This window comes from Musca vetustissima, unplaced genomic scaffold (genome assembly GCF_032173495.1).
Source record: "Musca vetustissima isolate MV318-11 ecotype Yass unplaced genomic scaffold, APGP_CSIRO_Mvet_v1 utg14086, whole genome shotgun sequence".
Taxonomy (NCBI): Eukaryota; Metazoa; Arthropoda; class Insecta; order Diptera; family Muscidae; genus Musca; species Musca vetustissima.
Window position 1 is genome coordinate 466,471 of NW_026887531.1, and position 14,722 is coordinate 481,192.

Sequence of the window (14,722 nt, forward strand, 5' to 3'; positions counted from 1 at the left end):
GGAATGCTCTTTAAATTTCCTCATGGCATGTGCATGGTTTTTAATTTGGGTAATTACATATTTCAAATTTAGAATTTCCTAAAGTAAATTATTCCATTGAAAATGTTTCTGTATATGAGGGCGTGTACAACACCAATTCTTATAAATCATTATTTAATCTGCAATCACTTGTCTCATTCAAGAGATTTTTCTTCTTTTTTACACTTTTCCGCACGCACAAATCTTTTTCAATTTTTTTCGTTACAATCATTATCATCAAAATCACAACCACCACCCATCATCTTCATAATTCAAAATACACCACCACACCTACTTCTTGTGATTAGCTTTAGAAAAAAAAATCCGCGACCGCAAAACCGTTCACATGCACGTTTAAATAAATACTAAAATTATTTCCGAATTATTTTGTACGATTTTTTCGTCGTTTTTTGTTTTTGGAAAAACTAAAATGTTTATCACTGCTATTTTTTGCAGACAAATCATAGGAAAAAATAGCCAAAGAAATTAATGAAGTAGCTGCTAGCCACCAGCTAGCTTAGCATACCACACCAAAAACAAAAAAAAATACAACACATGTCCGGCGCTCGCCACCATTCATTCCCCTACACACAAATATTACGCATGTATATTTATGTATGTAGGTATATACAAGTGTAGTATTTTATGTCGACGAGAGACGACTCTAAACAGGAAAAGCCAAATTCCATAATAATTCAAATATCATCCGTATACGCACAAAAGTTTTTATCGAGCAAACCCCCTCTTCCTGCATAGCCACTGGCCAGCCAGCCATGTGTATGGTTAACGGTTACACAGCAAATACAAGGCCAAAACAATCATACATACACAAACAAATTAGCCAAACCCCCCTTCATTAAACAGCAACAACAACAAATCTGCTACCAACATAAATAACCTCTTAAACATGCCTAATTCCAAAAGGCTATCTCCTTACCCAAAAAAGGGATAGGTGTCTGTTAGGTGACACCGAAGAATTTTAATGCCAACATAACATACAACTTTGCGTGGCATTAACCTTTTTATATTTGTGTTGTTGTTGCAATTTTTATACTCATACATACTATTATCATTTATGAAAGAAATTATGAAATTCTGTTATGACAAGGGTAAGGAGGTGGATTTAATATCATAATGAATGTATTTTGGTATACTAGGGTAGGTGGAAGTCAACAATTTTCAATCAGATTTTATTTTGACTATTTGTTCACCAAGGAAAACAAAGTAAACAATTATAGGGCTACAAGAATACAAGGTTCTAGAGACCAACAACAACAGATTCAGATGTTTTAAAAATAGCACAAATTCCACGACAAAATCAAGATTTTAAGGAAAAAGTAAAAACATCCTTAGGTTAGGCTAGGTTTGGGGACTGACTACCTCGCAGTAACTCAGATTAGATTAATGTAGCCAATAGGAGGTTGTACAGATACCTCAATTGGTAGACTGGATTTCAAACCCCCACGCGAAAGCTCATTCATAGTCCAGAAACCACACTTTTTATAAATGTATGGTTCCTGAACCAAGGCGATGTCCACTTTAGAGTTCGTGAAGGAAAATAGTAGTTCGGCGGCTTTGCAATGACGCAGAGTTGACGCTTCCCTACTCTTATTGAGTTTCGGTGGATGTGCTCAGTCGAAACCGAACCCATCCTGAACCGAATTTTTCCCTCACGCTCTCTAAGGTAGGCCTCCCTGGTAGAACAACTTCTAACCTTGCGACCATCCCTCCATCCTCCTTTCAAGGAAATGCAGCGCCAACATTTTCAGCAGGATTTCTTTGTCCACTGAAGGTGGGGGAACCCAGGCTGAGAGGATCCGTCTAGTTGGGATTTCCGATAAGGGGTTGGCTCCTTCCCAGAGTGCACCGAAGCCGTCGACTGTTCTCACGAGGAAATCTCTCGATTTCCTGTTCAAGCAGTTTTATAGCAGCTACCGCAGCTAAGGAGATAGACAATAGTCCAACTCGATGTAGTAAGGTTGGATTTTGCAGCCCCAACATTTTTAGCAGTAGTTTAGACGCGAAGTCATCGTCTTCATGGTTGAAATTTGTAGACCTTCTGATGAGCGAATACGCTTCACAGATTTGCTCTGCAGGGCTGCATTTACTCTACCAGGAGACGATGGTTCCTTACCATACTTGCCCTTCTTCCTATTCCGACCACTGGTGGATCCACCCAAAGATTCGAAAATGGCGTAGAATTGGGCTTTCAGACAGAGCCCTCCACACGTTGATCACCCTTATGGTTAGGCTTCGGATCAGAAGGCAGCTTCGCACCCTTGTCAGTGACAGTCGGCTTCGCTGATTCCACTACTTTACTCGATTCAGAGGCGAAAATATAACTGTCATTTTTGAATCGTAAACAAATCCTTACATTTGTACCATATTTTTTCTGATTAAATTCAATTTAACAGCTTTCTCACTTTTTTTCTAAAACAGAAATTACTTTCTCCACTAGAAGTAAAATAAAAATTAGTTTGAAAAAAATGAGAACATATCATCTATAAAAAAACTTATTTTTGTTTCTATATGGTATTTATTAAATAATTAATCGATAGCATTGACCGCTGCAATGACAATTTTACTATCTCTCGTGTATTTTCTATAAATGTACAAAAAATAAAATAACTACCTATATTGGGTAAGAGTGTGTCATTTAATATGGCAACTTGTTGAGGTGGTGGAAAACCAAACCAAAAACAAACCAAATAAAAAAAGTTGAAATATAGAAGACGCGGCGGGCACATGCAATTCATAAATGAGCCACTGACTGAAATTGTATCAACTTTTTCTTGGCAACAGAGCAAATGGTTTGGTTGCTTCGGCCGATCACCATTACCTGCTGCTGCCCCTGTTGTGTTTAAATGTGCATTTAATCATTAGTAAATTAAATATCTTGTTAAGTGAATGAATTGTGTTATGAAGAAGAAGAAGCAATCCTTAAGCATAACAACATTTTGCAATTGGAGTGAAACTTTGTTTTTTTTTTCTTTTGGTTCTCTATTTCCAACGTTTCCAACATCTGCACACATTTTGCAAACAAATAGATAAGCCAACAACAGCCAATGTCCAACCAAAAAAAAAAGCTTTTCACAGAACCATAGAAATGTTTTTTGTTTAAAATACCATGAATACGGTTTTCTAAAGTATGGTTGAGGAAGTAAGTGTTTTTGATTATTTTTTGTTTGGTTTTGTTCATTATAAGATCATGGCAACCAACTAGAGAAAAGTGCAAATCAATCGTGTCCGTTATCCAGTCCAGACTATAGAACAAATGGAAAACATTTCATTTGTTTGTTTATTTGTTTAATTTTATGCCAAGAATAGAAAATTATGAAATCATTAAAATATGCATGCAGAAACAAATATTAATTTTGATTGGTTCAAAATATATTTTAAATCTTTTAATTTGTACGAGGGGATGGAAATAAACAAAACTACTAGAATTAAATCCATTTGGTTTTTAGTTGGTCCTAGACTTTATAAAATAAAAAAATAATATTTTGAATAAACAACTTTTGATATTCTGAAGAAATATAAACAAATACAGTGGGAAGTTGTATTTGGCTTGAGGATGAATTGCCGCATATGATATTTTGACAAATTCGGATGCATTTGACAAACAATAGAGATGTAATATTTCGCTCCGGGTTTTGAAGACATTCATACATATATATAAAGATCTGATGATTGTGTTGGCCATTATAAAATCTTGTTTTTTTTTAACTTTCGCACCCAATCATTGTTGTTGTTGTAGCAGTTTATATGAATATAGTTTTCCTGTTTAAATTCAATCTGGTTCTGTCTCCAAGTTAAGAAATGCAGCTGCTTCCACTGGCGGCAACCACAGATCTTCAGGAGTAAGAATAAGAATAAGTGCAGTGTGGTATGAGGGCCCGTACCACATGCTGGGCAGACATTCTGCACCTGGTCATCAATCCGTGCCCAAAACGACTACACTATCCTGAACGTAATTGGCCCAAAACGACTCTGGTTTGTCTGGGCAGCGGACGTTCTTCAGCGGCTATATGTGGTGGGTGAGCTCCGAGGACGGAATTCAATCTGTATCCGTTCAGCGCTGCGGTTATTGCATCAGTATGACTGCTATTCAGACCTGCTCGATAGGCAACTTGATCTAGAGGCTCCCTTTTGTAACGTTGAACCACTCACTCTCTAGATCATGCAGATCCTTCCTGACACGCCTGGGTGAGGGAGTCTTATCCACCATATGATGGTTGGGAAGATTGTCCCTGAAGCACCCGAGTAGGTACTGCAACGAAACATATTGCTAGGCTGACGTAAGGGAGGAGACGAAGGTCCTGAAGATGGTCCACTAGTGACATGAGGAGGCACCTGTCGCCGTCCTCAGGATGGCGTTCTGACATGTATGAATACTTCCCCATTGTGTATCACTAGTGTTCGCAGACCACACTGGAACCGCATAGCTTGCCACAAACCGACCTATAGCTTTGTAAGTCATGTTTTGGTGTATATTTGGATATTATTGTCAAGCTGAAGCACCCAAACAAGCGGTATATTTTCTTCAGCAAAGGGAACCATAGCATTTTTTAACACATTAATCAGGACAGGCCGTCGAACAGGACAGTCTTGGTGTCTCGAAGACATGGAGAAGACCAACCTACGTTGGATAATCAATTACATGTGTCATATGTGGAATTCAGAAACAAGAAGTCTAAAACCCGTACAGTGAAACAGGGAGTTCGCCAAGGTGGGGTCATATCTCCGGAACTGTTTAACCTCTACCTTTCTGAAATTCCACTATTTGCGATAAGATGAGAAGCAGGAACAAGGTCCTCAATTCGCTTGCCGGCAGCTCTTGGGGTGCTGATAAAGAGACCTTGTTGACCTCCTACAAAGCAATAGGTCGTTCGGTGGTAAGTTATGCGGCGCCAGTGTGGTTCATCGCAGGAATCATCCATGCCATCATCTTATAGATAGGATTCCTCCACCCAGGCATGTATGGAGAGACCTACATGATCTAGAGAGAGGGGTCCAACGGTATAAAAGAGACCGCCTAGATCATCAGGTTTATCGAGCAGGAATTACCGACATTCACACGGAAGCAGTGACCAATACTATGTGAATGCAGTACATGGAGTCCACCCACCAACCTATAGCAGCAGAAGAACGACCACAGAATCTCTTGGAACGCTGGCGATGCAGATTGCAACCTTTCTAAACCTGGAGGCCGAACCGGAATAATAGAAAGTACAACAAACATGTAGACAGTTGCTACAACAACTAATTTAATGAACACAGCTGTAGCTAGGTTAATTTTTCATTGTTCTTCCGGGTTTGTAACCAAAATCAGACGTCAAACATCCGCTCAAAACTATGGAAAATCGTACAGAAACCTCAAAAAGGCAAAATAAACGTACATCATTTTCATATTATGTCTTAATAAAAAGAAGTTGTTATCTCAATTCAATGTTTAAAAAATAAATGATTATTAAAATAAAACAACAACTCAACTCAAAATGTTATGAGTCACAGAAGGTTGGTTCAGTGAATATGAAATAAAGCAAAAAACACCAGCATAGCAATATATAAACAAACAATAAGCACCAAGCAACAACTATATCTTCACATCATCACCCCTTGTAAAACCTAGTCATCATCAACAACAACAACAAACATCATAATCATCATCATTATTATTTTCAGAGAGCATCATCATTATCGACATTGAACTAGAAAACCACTGCATCCACAACGATCATTACCCAAGAACAACAGCATAGCCAGCCACCACAGAAAAGATAGACGTGTTTATGTTTCGTGTGTGTGCGAACGAACGAACGCCAGGAGAAATCTAAGGGCCAACTCTGAAGACATAAATAATGTGGAGAGCGGCGGACATGGCAAAAAAAACAGTGTTATATGTACCTTGCAAATAATACCACAACAAGAAAAACAACCACAACGATGACATGGTACAAGTACATTATTTTTTTCTATTCTCAAGAAAAGAAGCACAATAACAGCTGGCCCATATACACAAAAATACATAGTACCCACCTCCGTATGCTATGTGTATTTACGTAGTATCTGTGTTGTATATATGGTACACAGCACAACAACAAAATCAGCATATTAACATGACAATGGGGGGAGAGAGAAAACCGGCCAACGACAAAGCTACGACGGATTCAACATAAATTTTCAATTTTCATCTACCAAAGCAACAACGCCTACGTTGGTAACATTTTTCTTTTCATTTCCTTTTTTTTCTTCGTTTTTCCCATCATCATCATCACTTTTTTTGTTTTTGCAAATTATACCAATTTTGTCACAATAGATACACAGCCGGTTGGTTGGATGGATGGTTCATTGGTTTGGAAATTAATAGAACATTTCCCTATATTATTATCTTTTTGATGTGATATCGTCGTCGGTTTTGGGGTAATATCTAAAAATGTTTGTCATTTTGAATTGTGCAAAACAAATCAAAATCACCAGCCACCACCCATTAATAATTTCATTTCATTGCAAATCATGTTACCTTCCCCGTAAACACAGCCCACCTACCCCCGCCGAGCATCTATATACAACGCACACATATCAAAAATATAGCCGGCTTTTCATTTCTTCTTCCATGTATTTGCTTGCCCCCACCAATCTATTTTCAGATTCTTTTCATTTTTCTCCATTTCAATCTTTTCACTGCACCGTTTTTTTTCAATATTTTATGAATTATTTGTGGTATATTAACAAAGAAAACAAAAATAAAAACTCACCGGTCTTCTCAATTAAATATAGATATTAAATTTACAATCTTTGAATTTATTTGGATCGATAGATAAAATGCAACTGCACGAACGACAAATATGAGCAATAAACTGATGTGAATGAGAGAATGAAGTCGATGTGTTGTCTGATAACGGCGTCAAATGGTTTTTGCAAAATGTCGATAAACGTCGGCGTTGATTTTATTAACTGATCACATGTTTACATGGGAGTCATTTGCCTTGTTTTTTATTGACTACTACCATGGTACAATAATACAAGGTAGGGTGAATAACAAAAATGCAACTAGTCACGTGTGGGCTCTTCTGCCAAAAATAAAATAAATATACGCAACAAGTGTTTGTGTTTATTTGAAAGGTTATGATTTCTTTCCAAAATTCAGTAGGGAATACCATAAAATTTTTGTTTCATCCATAACAAAGTAATTATTTTATTTTTTCAATTTATTTGACATTGTATTCAAAACAATACACACACATACACAAAATATGTATTTTAATTTGATTGAGGAAGCCACATTGAGAAAACATTGTAAAAAAAATTGTGTCAAAATTATATGACAATACTTCAAAATCAAAAAAAAAAAAAAAAAAAAATATATGTACAAAGAGACAGCCATTTTGTTTTGTGCTCTCTTAAATTTGATTCAATGTTTTACCAGTTTTGTGGGTTCAGGAACGGGTTTTCAGTAAAAAGTAGCAAAACTTTTAAAATTGGCAAGTAACTAACTACTCAATTAAGTATATTAATATCACATATTCAATATATAGTAGTAAACAACATAGAATAAAATATGATAATTTAAATTAGTATGTTATAAAAAAAGTTGAGAACTACTAGAAAAGTTGAGAACTACTTAAAATATTCATATAGATTTCTTTTGACGTATACGTTTGTTAACCTTACAATTTAAATAAATTAAAGCAAATACAATTTTAAATTTACAAAAAAATTAAAATTTATTTAAAAATTATAATAATTTTTCACCTGATGGAGAGCAATTCTTATTAGAATTATAAAAATATTAACCAACAAATATTGTTCGAATATACGTTAACAAATAATAGCAAATTTAGACCTCGTTTAGACAACTAAATCCACTCGATTTCAAATGCCAATTCCATTCGTACACTTCACCTTAATCACGTTCACAAATCCAATGGATTATATTTGACGTATACGCTATGGAATTGACATTCGACAGCGAGTGGATTTCGTAAAACTAAACGCACTTTTATAACATATTTATACTAGTCCATGGCCCAATAAAAAGTTCGTTGGATAAGGCCAAATGATTTCACACAAGCTGTCAAAATGCTTTCAATTTTGACTTAATTGTGTGAAAGCGTAAACAAAAATTTGACAGCTTGAAGGTTTTAATCCAAAATTGTCGATAACGATTTCTTGTGACACGGCCTGTTTATTGGATCATGTACCAGTCTAAACAGCAAAGTTTTTTACCACAATTTAGAAGTGTAGTCCTGTTATCGTTTTCAGTGATTTGATTTTCACTGTTATCACTTTACAGTAATTTGCGTTAACATTTTTCTCATTGCCATGGCATTGCCATCATCAAGAAAGCTAGAGAATGAGAGAACCAAGGAATATTGTATCAGCTGTCACAAACTGACGTGTTTCTCAGCTGTCATTACTTGTTGTCAATACCTTCTCACCGGCCAATATAATGATTTCTCTGCGAAATTTAAATTTATAATGAAAAAAACTTTTATTATTTTACAATAGAATTAATTAAGCGATATTTGTAGGCGATTCCTTAAGCAGTAAGTTGATTTTACGCCCAACAGAACCATAAAGTAATTCATAATTTCCCCCAATTAGGTTAACGACAGCAGACAACGTACAGAGAGGGGGCTAAAGATAAGGAAAAACACTGTCTCAAGATAAGATTTCCATGGAACATGTAATTTGTTATTAGAACTGTCATCATTCCCCCTCCGAAAATTATTAAGTCATTCAAATCAATAATGGACAACAGTTTGGTGAAGCGAATATATCGTTGCCTGTGGCAAATTCTGCACTTTCTATGTTCACTCTATGAAGTTTGTCTGTGGTTGCGCTTACGAATTATTGCGTTTGCTTTATGGTCATATGATCTGTGTCAAACACAAACAAGACGACAACAAAAGGAACATGATTTCTTAAAACAATGTAAACGGCAGCTGAGTAAAATTCCCAAACATCTTAATTTAATAATTGGACCCGAAGTCCAGGGCGAAGTGAATGAGGAGCTGCTGACACGTTTGTTCACCTATGCTCTCTATATGAATATAGAATGTGTTAGCTTTTATGATACCCGTTCAATGGTAACAACAAAGTCGTCTGAGCTCAGCAATGCGAAAGCAATAAATTTGTGTAAAATAAAATGTCCCGATGGTTGGAAAAGTAAAAATTTGGATGATCAACATACGATTTGGTATTTGGCTAAAAATGAATCGACGAATGGTGTTAATAATCATTCAAATGGTTGTTTACCCACCGCAAACGGATGTTCCAAGCTGACTACTAACGGCCATGTATCTACGGGAAGTAATGGCACCAAACATGAACAGTCCTCGTCGTCACTAATGGTAAGTAGGAAAATAAGAAATGTGAATTAATATCTGAAGAGTTGGAAAAATTGTTAATTATTAAAATTACAGAAAAAAATTAATACCAGAAGGGGTTTATATTTCTAGAGAAATCGAAAGGCCAATTTACATACATATTAGGGATACATTCAAAATACCTTAAATAGGCAAATATGTGAACTATGCCAAAACATGGTTCTATGTTGAATATTTTCTGCGAATAAGCCTGTTTCTCTCTAAGAAAAAATAACATTCTTTTTGGAAAAGGGAATTCACATGTAAAACTGCAGGGTATAACAATTACTTCTGTTAAAAAAAACATCAATTGAATAACGTACCTTGTTGTTGTTGGAGACTTGTTTATCAGTAGTTTTTGTTTTGTTTGAGAAGAAGACAAACAAGAAAACAACCTTTAAACTGCGTGTAGTTGAAAGCATGTTTGAACCAATACTTGATATGTTTTACTTATTTTGTTAGTCTAGTTGTTATCAGGTTTATTAGTTTATATTTTGTATATGATAATTACCAAGTTAGTAGTTTAACTGGTTCTATTTGCCAACATGCATTTAACACAAAAGAATTCTGCATTTTCATTACAGATTTACCAAATCCAATCAAACGACAACCATTCCCTGATATCAGATGTATGTCGTACTCTATTCCGCCAACGGCATACAAATGAAATACAACAACTATTACAACATAGAGCGCAACTTACCGAATACATTGATACAGAAATTAAACAACATTTGCAGAACGTAAGTGAGCCCGAACTGAGTATAGTATTTAGTGAAACACTGTGTACCTTTGGAACATTGCCATGGCATACCAGGTTCACTGAATTTCAACGTTATCCAAGTGGTAAATATTTTAATGTTGAATCATTTGCCACAATACTCTATAAATATTCAAGATGCGAACAAAGATGGGGTAAATAGTTTCCTACATACTAGAAACATTTAATTTTAGCTATAAGCTGGAGTTTTATTATTTAATTGTTTGTTTTTTTAGTTACACCATAAAATATATGTGTAATAAGCATTGTAATTAATACACCACATTTAAATACACAACACACCAGGTTATTTTCTATTTATTTTTAAGTAATAATTTTTCCCCTTTGTTTTGGTTCTACATACATTTATACATATTTACCAATAAGTTGGCATTTGTGAGTTAATTGTTAGTCAATAACTTTTGTTAAGTTGAATATTTTGTTTACTTAAAGAAAAACAAAATTTAACATTTCTAGCCAATTTAAAATAATTGAAAAAAAAAATCCAAAAAACATTTTTGAAAGTAAGTAAGCAATGTTGTGTTAAAAGAACTGCGTTTAAAAATAAGCTCATCCAAGTAAAATAAAACAAGATGAAGATGAATGGAATTATATTTGATGTACTCTACCATTTAAAAAAATAACAAGAGTTTAAAATAAGAATTAACTTATGTACATATGTAATAATAACAATAATAAAGAATGTTTATTAAGATAAAAACGATATTCTGGAAACTTAACACACATCATTCTAGACTTAATTCAGTGCTCTATACCAAATTTCGTGCATATCGAAAGATATACAGGGACTTTGGTTCGCCATTTACCATAAATCGGACGAAAATATATATGGGAGCTATATCTAAATCTGAACCGATATTCACGAAACTTAACCCATATCATTCTAGTCTTAATTTAGTACGCTATACGAAATTTCGTGCAAATCGAAAGATATTTAGGGATTTTGGAGCACCATTTACATTTATCTAAATCTGAACTGATTTCTAGACTTAATTTAGTACGCTATGCCACATTTCGTGCATTAAATCGGACGAAAATATGTGTGTAGAATAAGTAGATATTTCCCATAAAAATATTTAATACTTACATTTTTGTAGTCAGCTCCCTTTAAATTTATAGGCGAAATTTTTCGCCCAAAATGTCATCACATTCACCCACTTCCCGTAATCCAGAATAACTAATTTTCCCCCAAAGCGGAATTTTTCGTTTTCGAACTTGATTCAGAATAAGGGGAAAAGTGAAAATGCGAAAAAATTCACTGAGAGTTCTGGTTCAGAATAACGTTAAAGGGAAGAACGAACAAATTCACTGTGAATTGATATCCCGAATAAGGCTGAATGAATACCTACACTAAAAGCAATATTAAAAATTTTAAAATGTTTATTAAAATTGTTTTTTTTATTTATTTATATTCATTCACATTTAACATGGCATGAGTACATTTAAATACATACATACATATATACGTATATTAAAAGCGACATTGGTAAGTAGTAAATATTGCTGGCGAGAATCTATTAACTAATTAATCATTATTATATTTTCTTGTTTCTTCTTCGTTATAGACTACATAAGTATATCGTATTTGTTTTAATTACATTTATTTGTTGGGTGTTTTTTTTCTTCTTCCTATTAAATCTCATTTCGTTTCATTATAAAATTAAGTAAACATTTATCAATTTATTTTAATTTAATATATTACGTTTTGGTAGCAATTTCAATTCCGTCTCATATTTAGCCAAATTCGAATTGACCCCTGTTATTTCGGGCAATTTACCCTGGATGGCATCAAATGTTTTGCGCAAATCTTCCAGTGACTCACCCAAACCTTGTTTAATATTGATAAATTCTTGTGAGATAATTGAAAGTTTACCCAGCAGATAATTCAAATTGGAATCCATATCGAGCATACGCGACTTAACATCTTCCACTTTGATGCCCATGGCATTAACACTGCTATAGGTACTGTTCACTGACGCTTCATTGCGTGCATCAATTGTCTTCAGAATATCCTTGGTATCCATAATTTCCTCATGCATTATGGAGATTTGATGCCATACCTGTGTTATTTCCGATTCAATGAGGGCGGAGAAATTTTGCATTGTTTCCAATTGATTGCTGATCATCAGTTCATCAACATTATCGAAACGTTCTTTGAACGCCTCAAAGATCGCGTCACGTTGTTTTTCCAAATGATCGGTGATTTTTTGTATTATTTGTACAGTACCAAATTCCACCTTGCGCTGTGTATCTAATACATATTCGGAATTGGTCATGAGGATGTTATTAAATTTATCGACAATTTCTAGACCTTCATTGAATTTGGTAAAGCTGCGATTCATTTCGTTGTAGAATTGCTGCAGCAGGGCGGATGAGTCTAATACTTTCATTTGTACTTGATTGATATTGGCATCGATGTGATCTTGAGCTTGTTGTATGTTTTCCGTTGTTTTTGTTATTACTGAAATGAGAAAAAAGAGAGAAAAATTGGATAATGTTAGTTTTTTTCGATTACATTATTGCAATAAACTGACGCCTAAAAGTATGCTATAGTATTTTCAAATCTAGAGTGTTAAGATGACATAAAACAATGATTTTGTTATGAGGTTATGTAGCATGCGATATTTTTATATTCTACAAAATTATGAATTTATTCTGAATAAATTTGGAAAGAGAAAAAATCCGCTTTGGCGAAAAAAATTTTATTCTGCATTACAGGGAGTGGGAGAATGTGATGACATTTTGTGTGAAATTTTTGCTAATAAATTTTAAGGCAGCTGACTCCGTTAAAAATTGTATTCCATTGTATATATGCATAATTAACCCGGCAAAAAGTTCTAATGTAAATGCCGTTATAATTACAGAATGTAGTATCATTTCAGAATTTGACGATGGCAACCCTTTTTAATTTGGAATTCATCTATCAATTTTAAATAATTTGAAAAATAAATTCCATAAAATTCTATGAACGTCGATTGGCATATGACTGCATGATACTACATTCTATAATTATCCCATGCCAAAAATATAAGTATTAACTATTTTTTTATGAAAAATATCTACACAATACTTATTCTATGACGATTTTGAATATTATAAATGGTTGTATGCTTATTTTTAACTCAACATTTTGGAGGTTTCAAGCGAAGGTGCTATAAATTGGCCACGATGTTGATTTTACAAAATTCGACGATTAGTGTAAGTATACGTCACCAAATTTAACTCTATTTTGCAAAGTCCCATTAATTCATTTTTCCATTTTCCAATAATTTTACTTACCTTTATCGCTTACTCCCAAAGTTGTGGCTTTGATATTTTCCAAAACAGTGAGAGTTTCATTGTTCAATGTGTGTATGAATTCCCGATCGCCGGCTGTAAGTCCTTCCGCAGATTTAGGCATTTCCTTGAGTTCCGTTAAACCCGTGTGGACACCCTCTAACATATTGAAAATTTTATTTTCAAATTCTGTATTATTTGGTGCTTGAACAATAATTTGAGCAGGTGGTGGTGGCGGTGGTGCTGGTGTCGCAACACTATAGCTAACCAAATGATCTTCAATTTTCGAAAGCATATCTTGTGTGGCGGGACTGCTCTTGAATACCACTTCGGTTTGTTCCATAACATTCTGCGAAAGATCTAAAAGTTTGGCAACATTCGATGATAATTTCTCCATGTCAGTTGTCATTTTCTTATTGAATTCTTCTTGTGCCTTAACAAAGGCTGGGGCCAGGGATGGTTCTGGCTTGGGGGCGACTGGTGGTGCTGGTGTCACAGCAACCGGCATTACCGGTGGACGTTTATAGCATTCATCATTATCTTGCATCCATTTGAATATGCGCTGCAATGCTTCACTCATTTTTTCCGTTTGTATATTGTATTTTTCTTCTTGCTGTCAAAGGAATTGAATATTAATGTTATATTCGAATATCAAATTTCTTTCACTTACCGCTATTAATAAAGTTTCTATTTGGCTAACCCTCTCATCCAAACGTGAAAATATACCATTAAGTGGTTGTAAATTGTTTTGTCCCTTCTGTAACTGCATCATGCCCTTTTTCAATAATTCTCCCAAGGCTCGCTCTCGATGTTCATGTCTTTCCAATTTATTATCCAATTGATTGTATGAATAGATCAGGGACTGTAGCGTACCACGAATATCTCCCATGCTATAAAAATATAAATAAGAAATATATTTTTGAAATTCAAGAATTTGAATATCCCAGTGTCATGTATAAATTTGTTTGTTGCATGAATATTGAAAAAAATATGTTCGTTTGCTTTCCCAGTGACATTTACTCAGTTAAAATTTGCAGAGAGGAAATACGAATTTTTTAATTTATTTGGAAATAAATTAATGTTGAATGAAGTTTTTTGTTTGGATTTGGAACCTAAAATAATTGTTCGCCATTTTCTCTTACATTACTCAATTTTTATACCCTCCATCATAGTATGGAGGGCATATTAATTTTGTCATTCCGTTTGTAACTCATCGAAATATTCGTTTCCGATCCTATAAAGTATATATATTCTTGATCAGGGTAAAATTCTAAGA

At 34.4% G+C, this 14,722-nt stretch overlaps 2 protein-coding genes across 2 annotated transcripts; one reads left to right on the forward strand and one right to left on the reverse strand.

The window, feature by feature from the left end:
* The first annotated feature begins 8,771 nt into the window (after positions 1–8,771).
* On the forward strand, positions 8,772–10,336 carry LOC133335111 (dehydrodolichyl diphosphate synthase complex subunit nus1). Its single transcript, XM_061543417.1, has 2 exons — positions 8,772–9,374; positions 9,974–10,336. The coding sequence occupies exons 1-2, from the start codon at positions 8,772–8,774 to the stop codon at positions 10,310–10,312; spliced, it is 942 nt and encodes a 313-aa protein (XP_061399401.1). The 3' UTR covers positions 10,313–10,336.
* A 1,519-nt stretch (positions 10,337–11,855) lies between these two features.
* On the reverse strand, positions 11,856–14,339 carry LOC133335112 (uncharacterized). The gene is made up of 3 exons (XM_061543418.1): positions 14,117–14,339; positions 13,450–14,059; positions 11,856–12,631 (listed from the first exon to the last, which is right to left on the reverse strand). The coding sequence occupies exons 1-3, from the start codon at positions 14,333–14,335 to the stop codon at positions 11,856–11,858; spliced, it is 1,605 nt and encodes a 534-aa protein (XP_061399402.1). The 5' UTR covers positions 14,336–14,339.
* Positions 14,340–14,722: the final 383 nt, after the last annotated feature.

Excerpts from the sequence above, each read along its gene's own strand:
- LOC133335111 (XM_061543417.1), top strand. The coding sequence starts at position 8,772 with ATGGACAACAGTTTGGTGAAGCGAATATATCGTTGCCTGTGGCAAATT. Across the intron at positions 9,375-9,973 it reads AGTCCTCGTCGTCACTAATG|ATTTACCAAATCCAATCAAA; the intron begins GTAAGTAGGAAA and ends TTTTCATTACAG.
- LOC133335112 (XM_061543418.1), bottom strand. The coding sequence starts at position 14,335 with ATGGGAGATATTCGTGGTACGCTACAGTCCCTGATCTATTCATACAAT. Across the intron at positions 14,060-14,116 it reads TAGAAACTTTATTAATAGCG|CAAGAAGAAAAATACAATAT; the intron begins GTAAGTGAAAGA and ends TTCCTTTGACAG. Across the intron at positions 12,632-13,449 it reads TTTGGGAGTAAGCGATAAAG|TAATAACAAAAACAACGGAA; the intron begins GTAAGTAAAATT and ends TTCTCATTTCAG.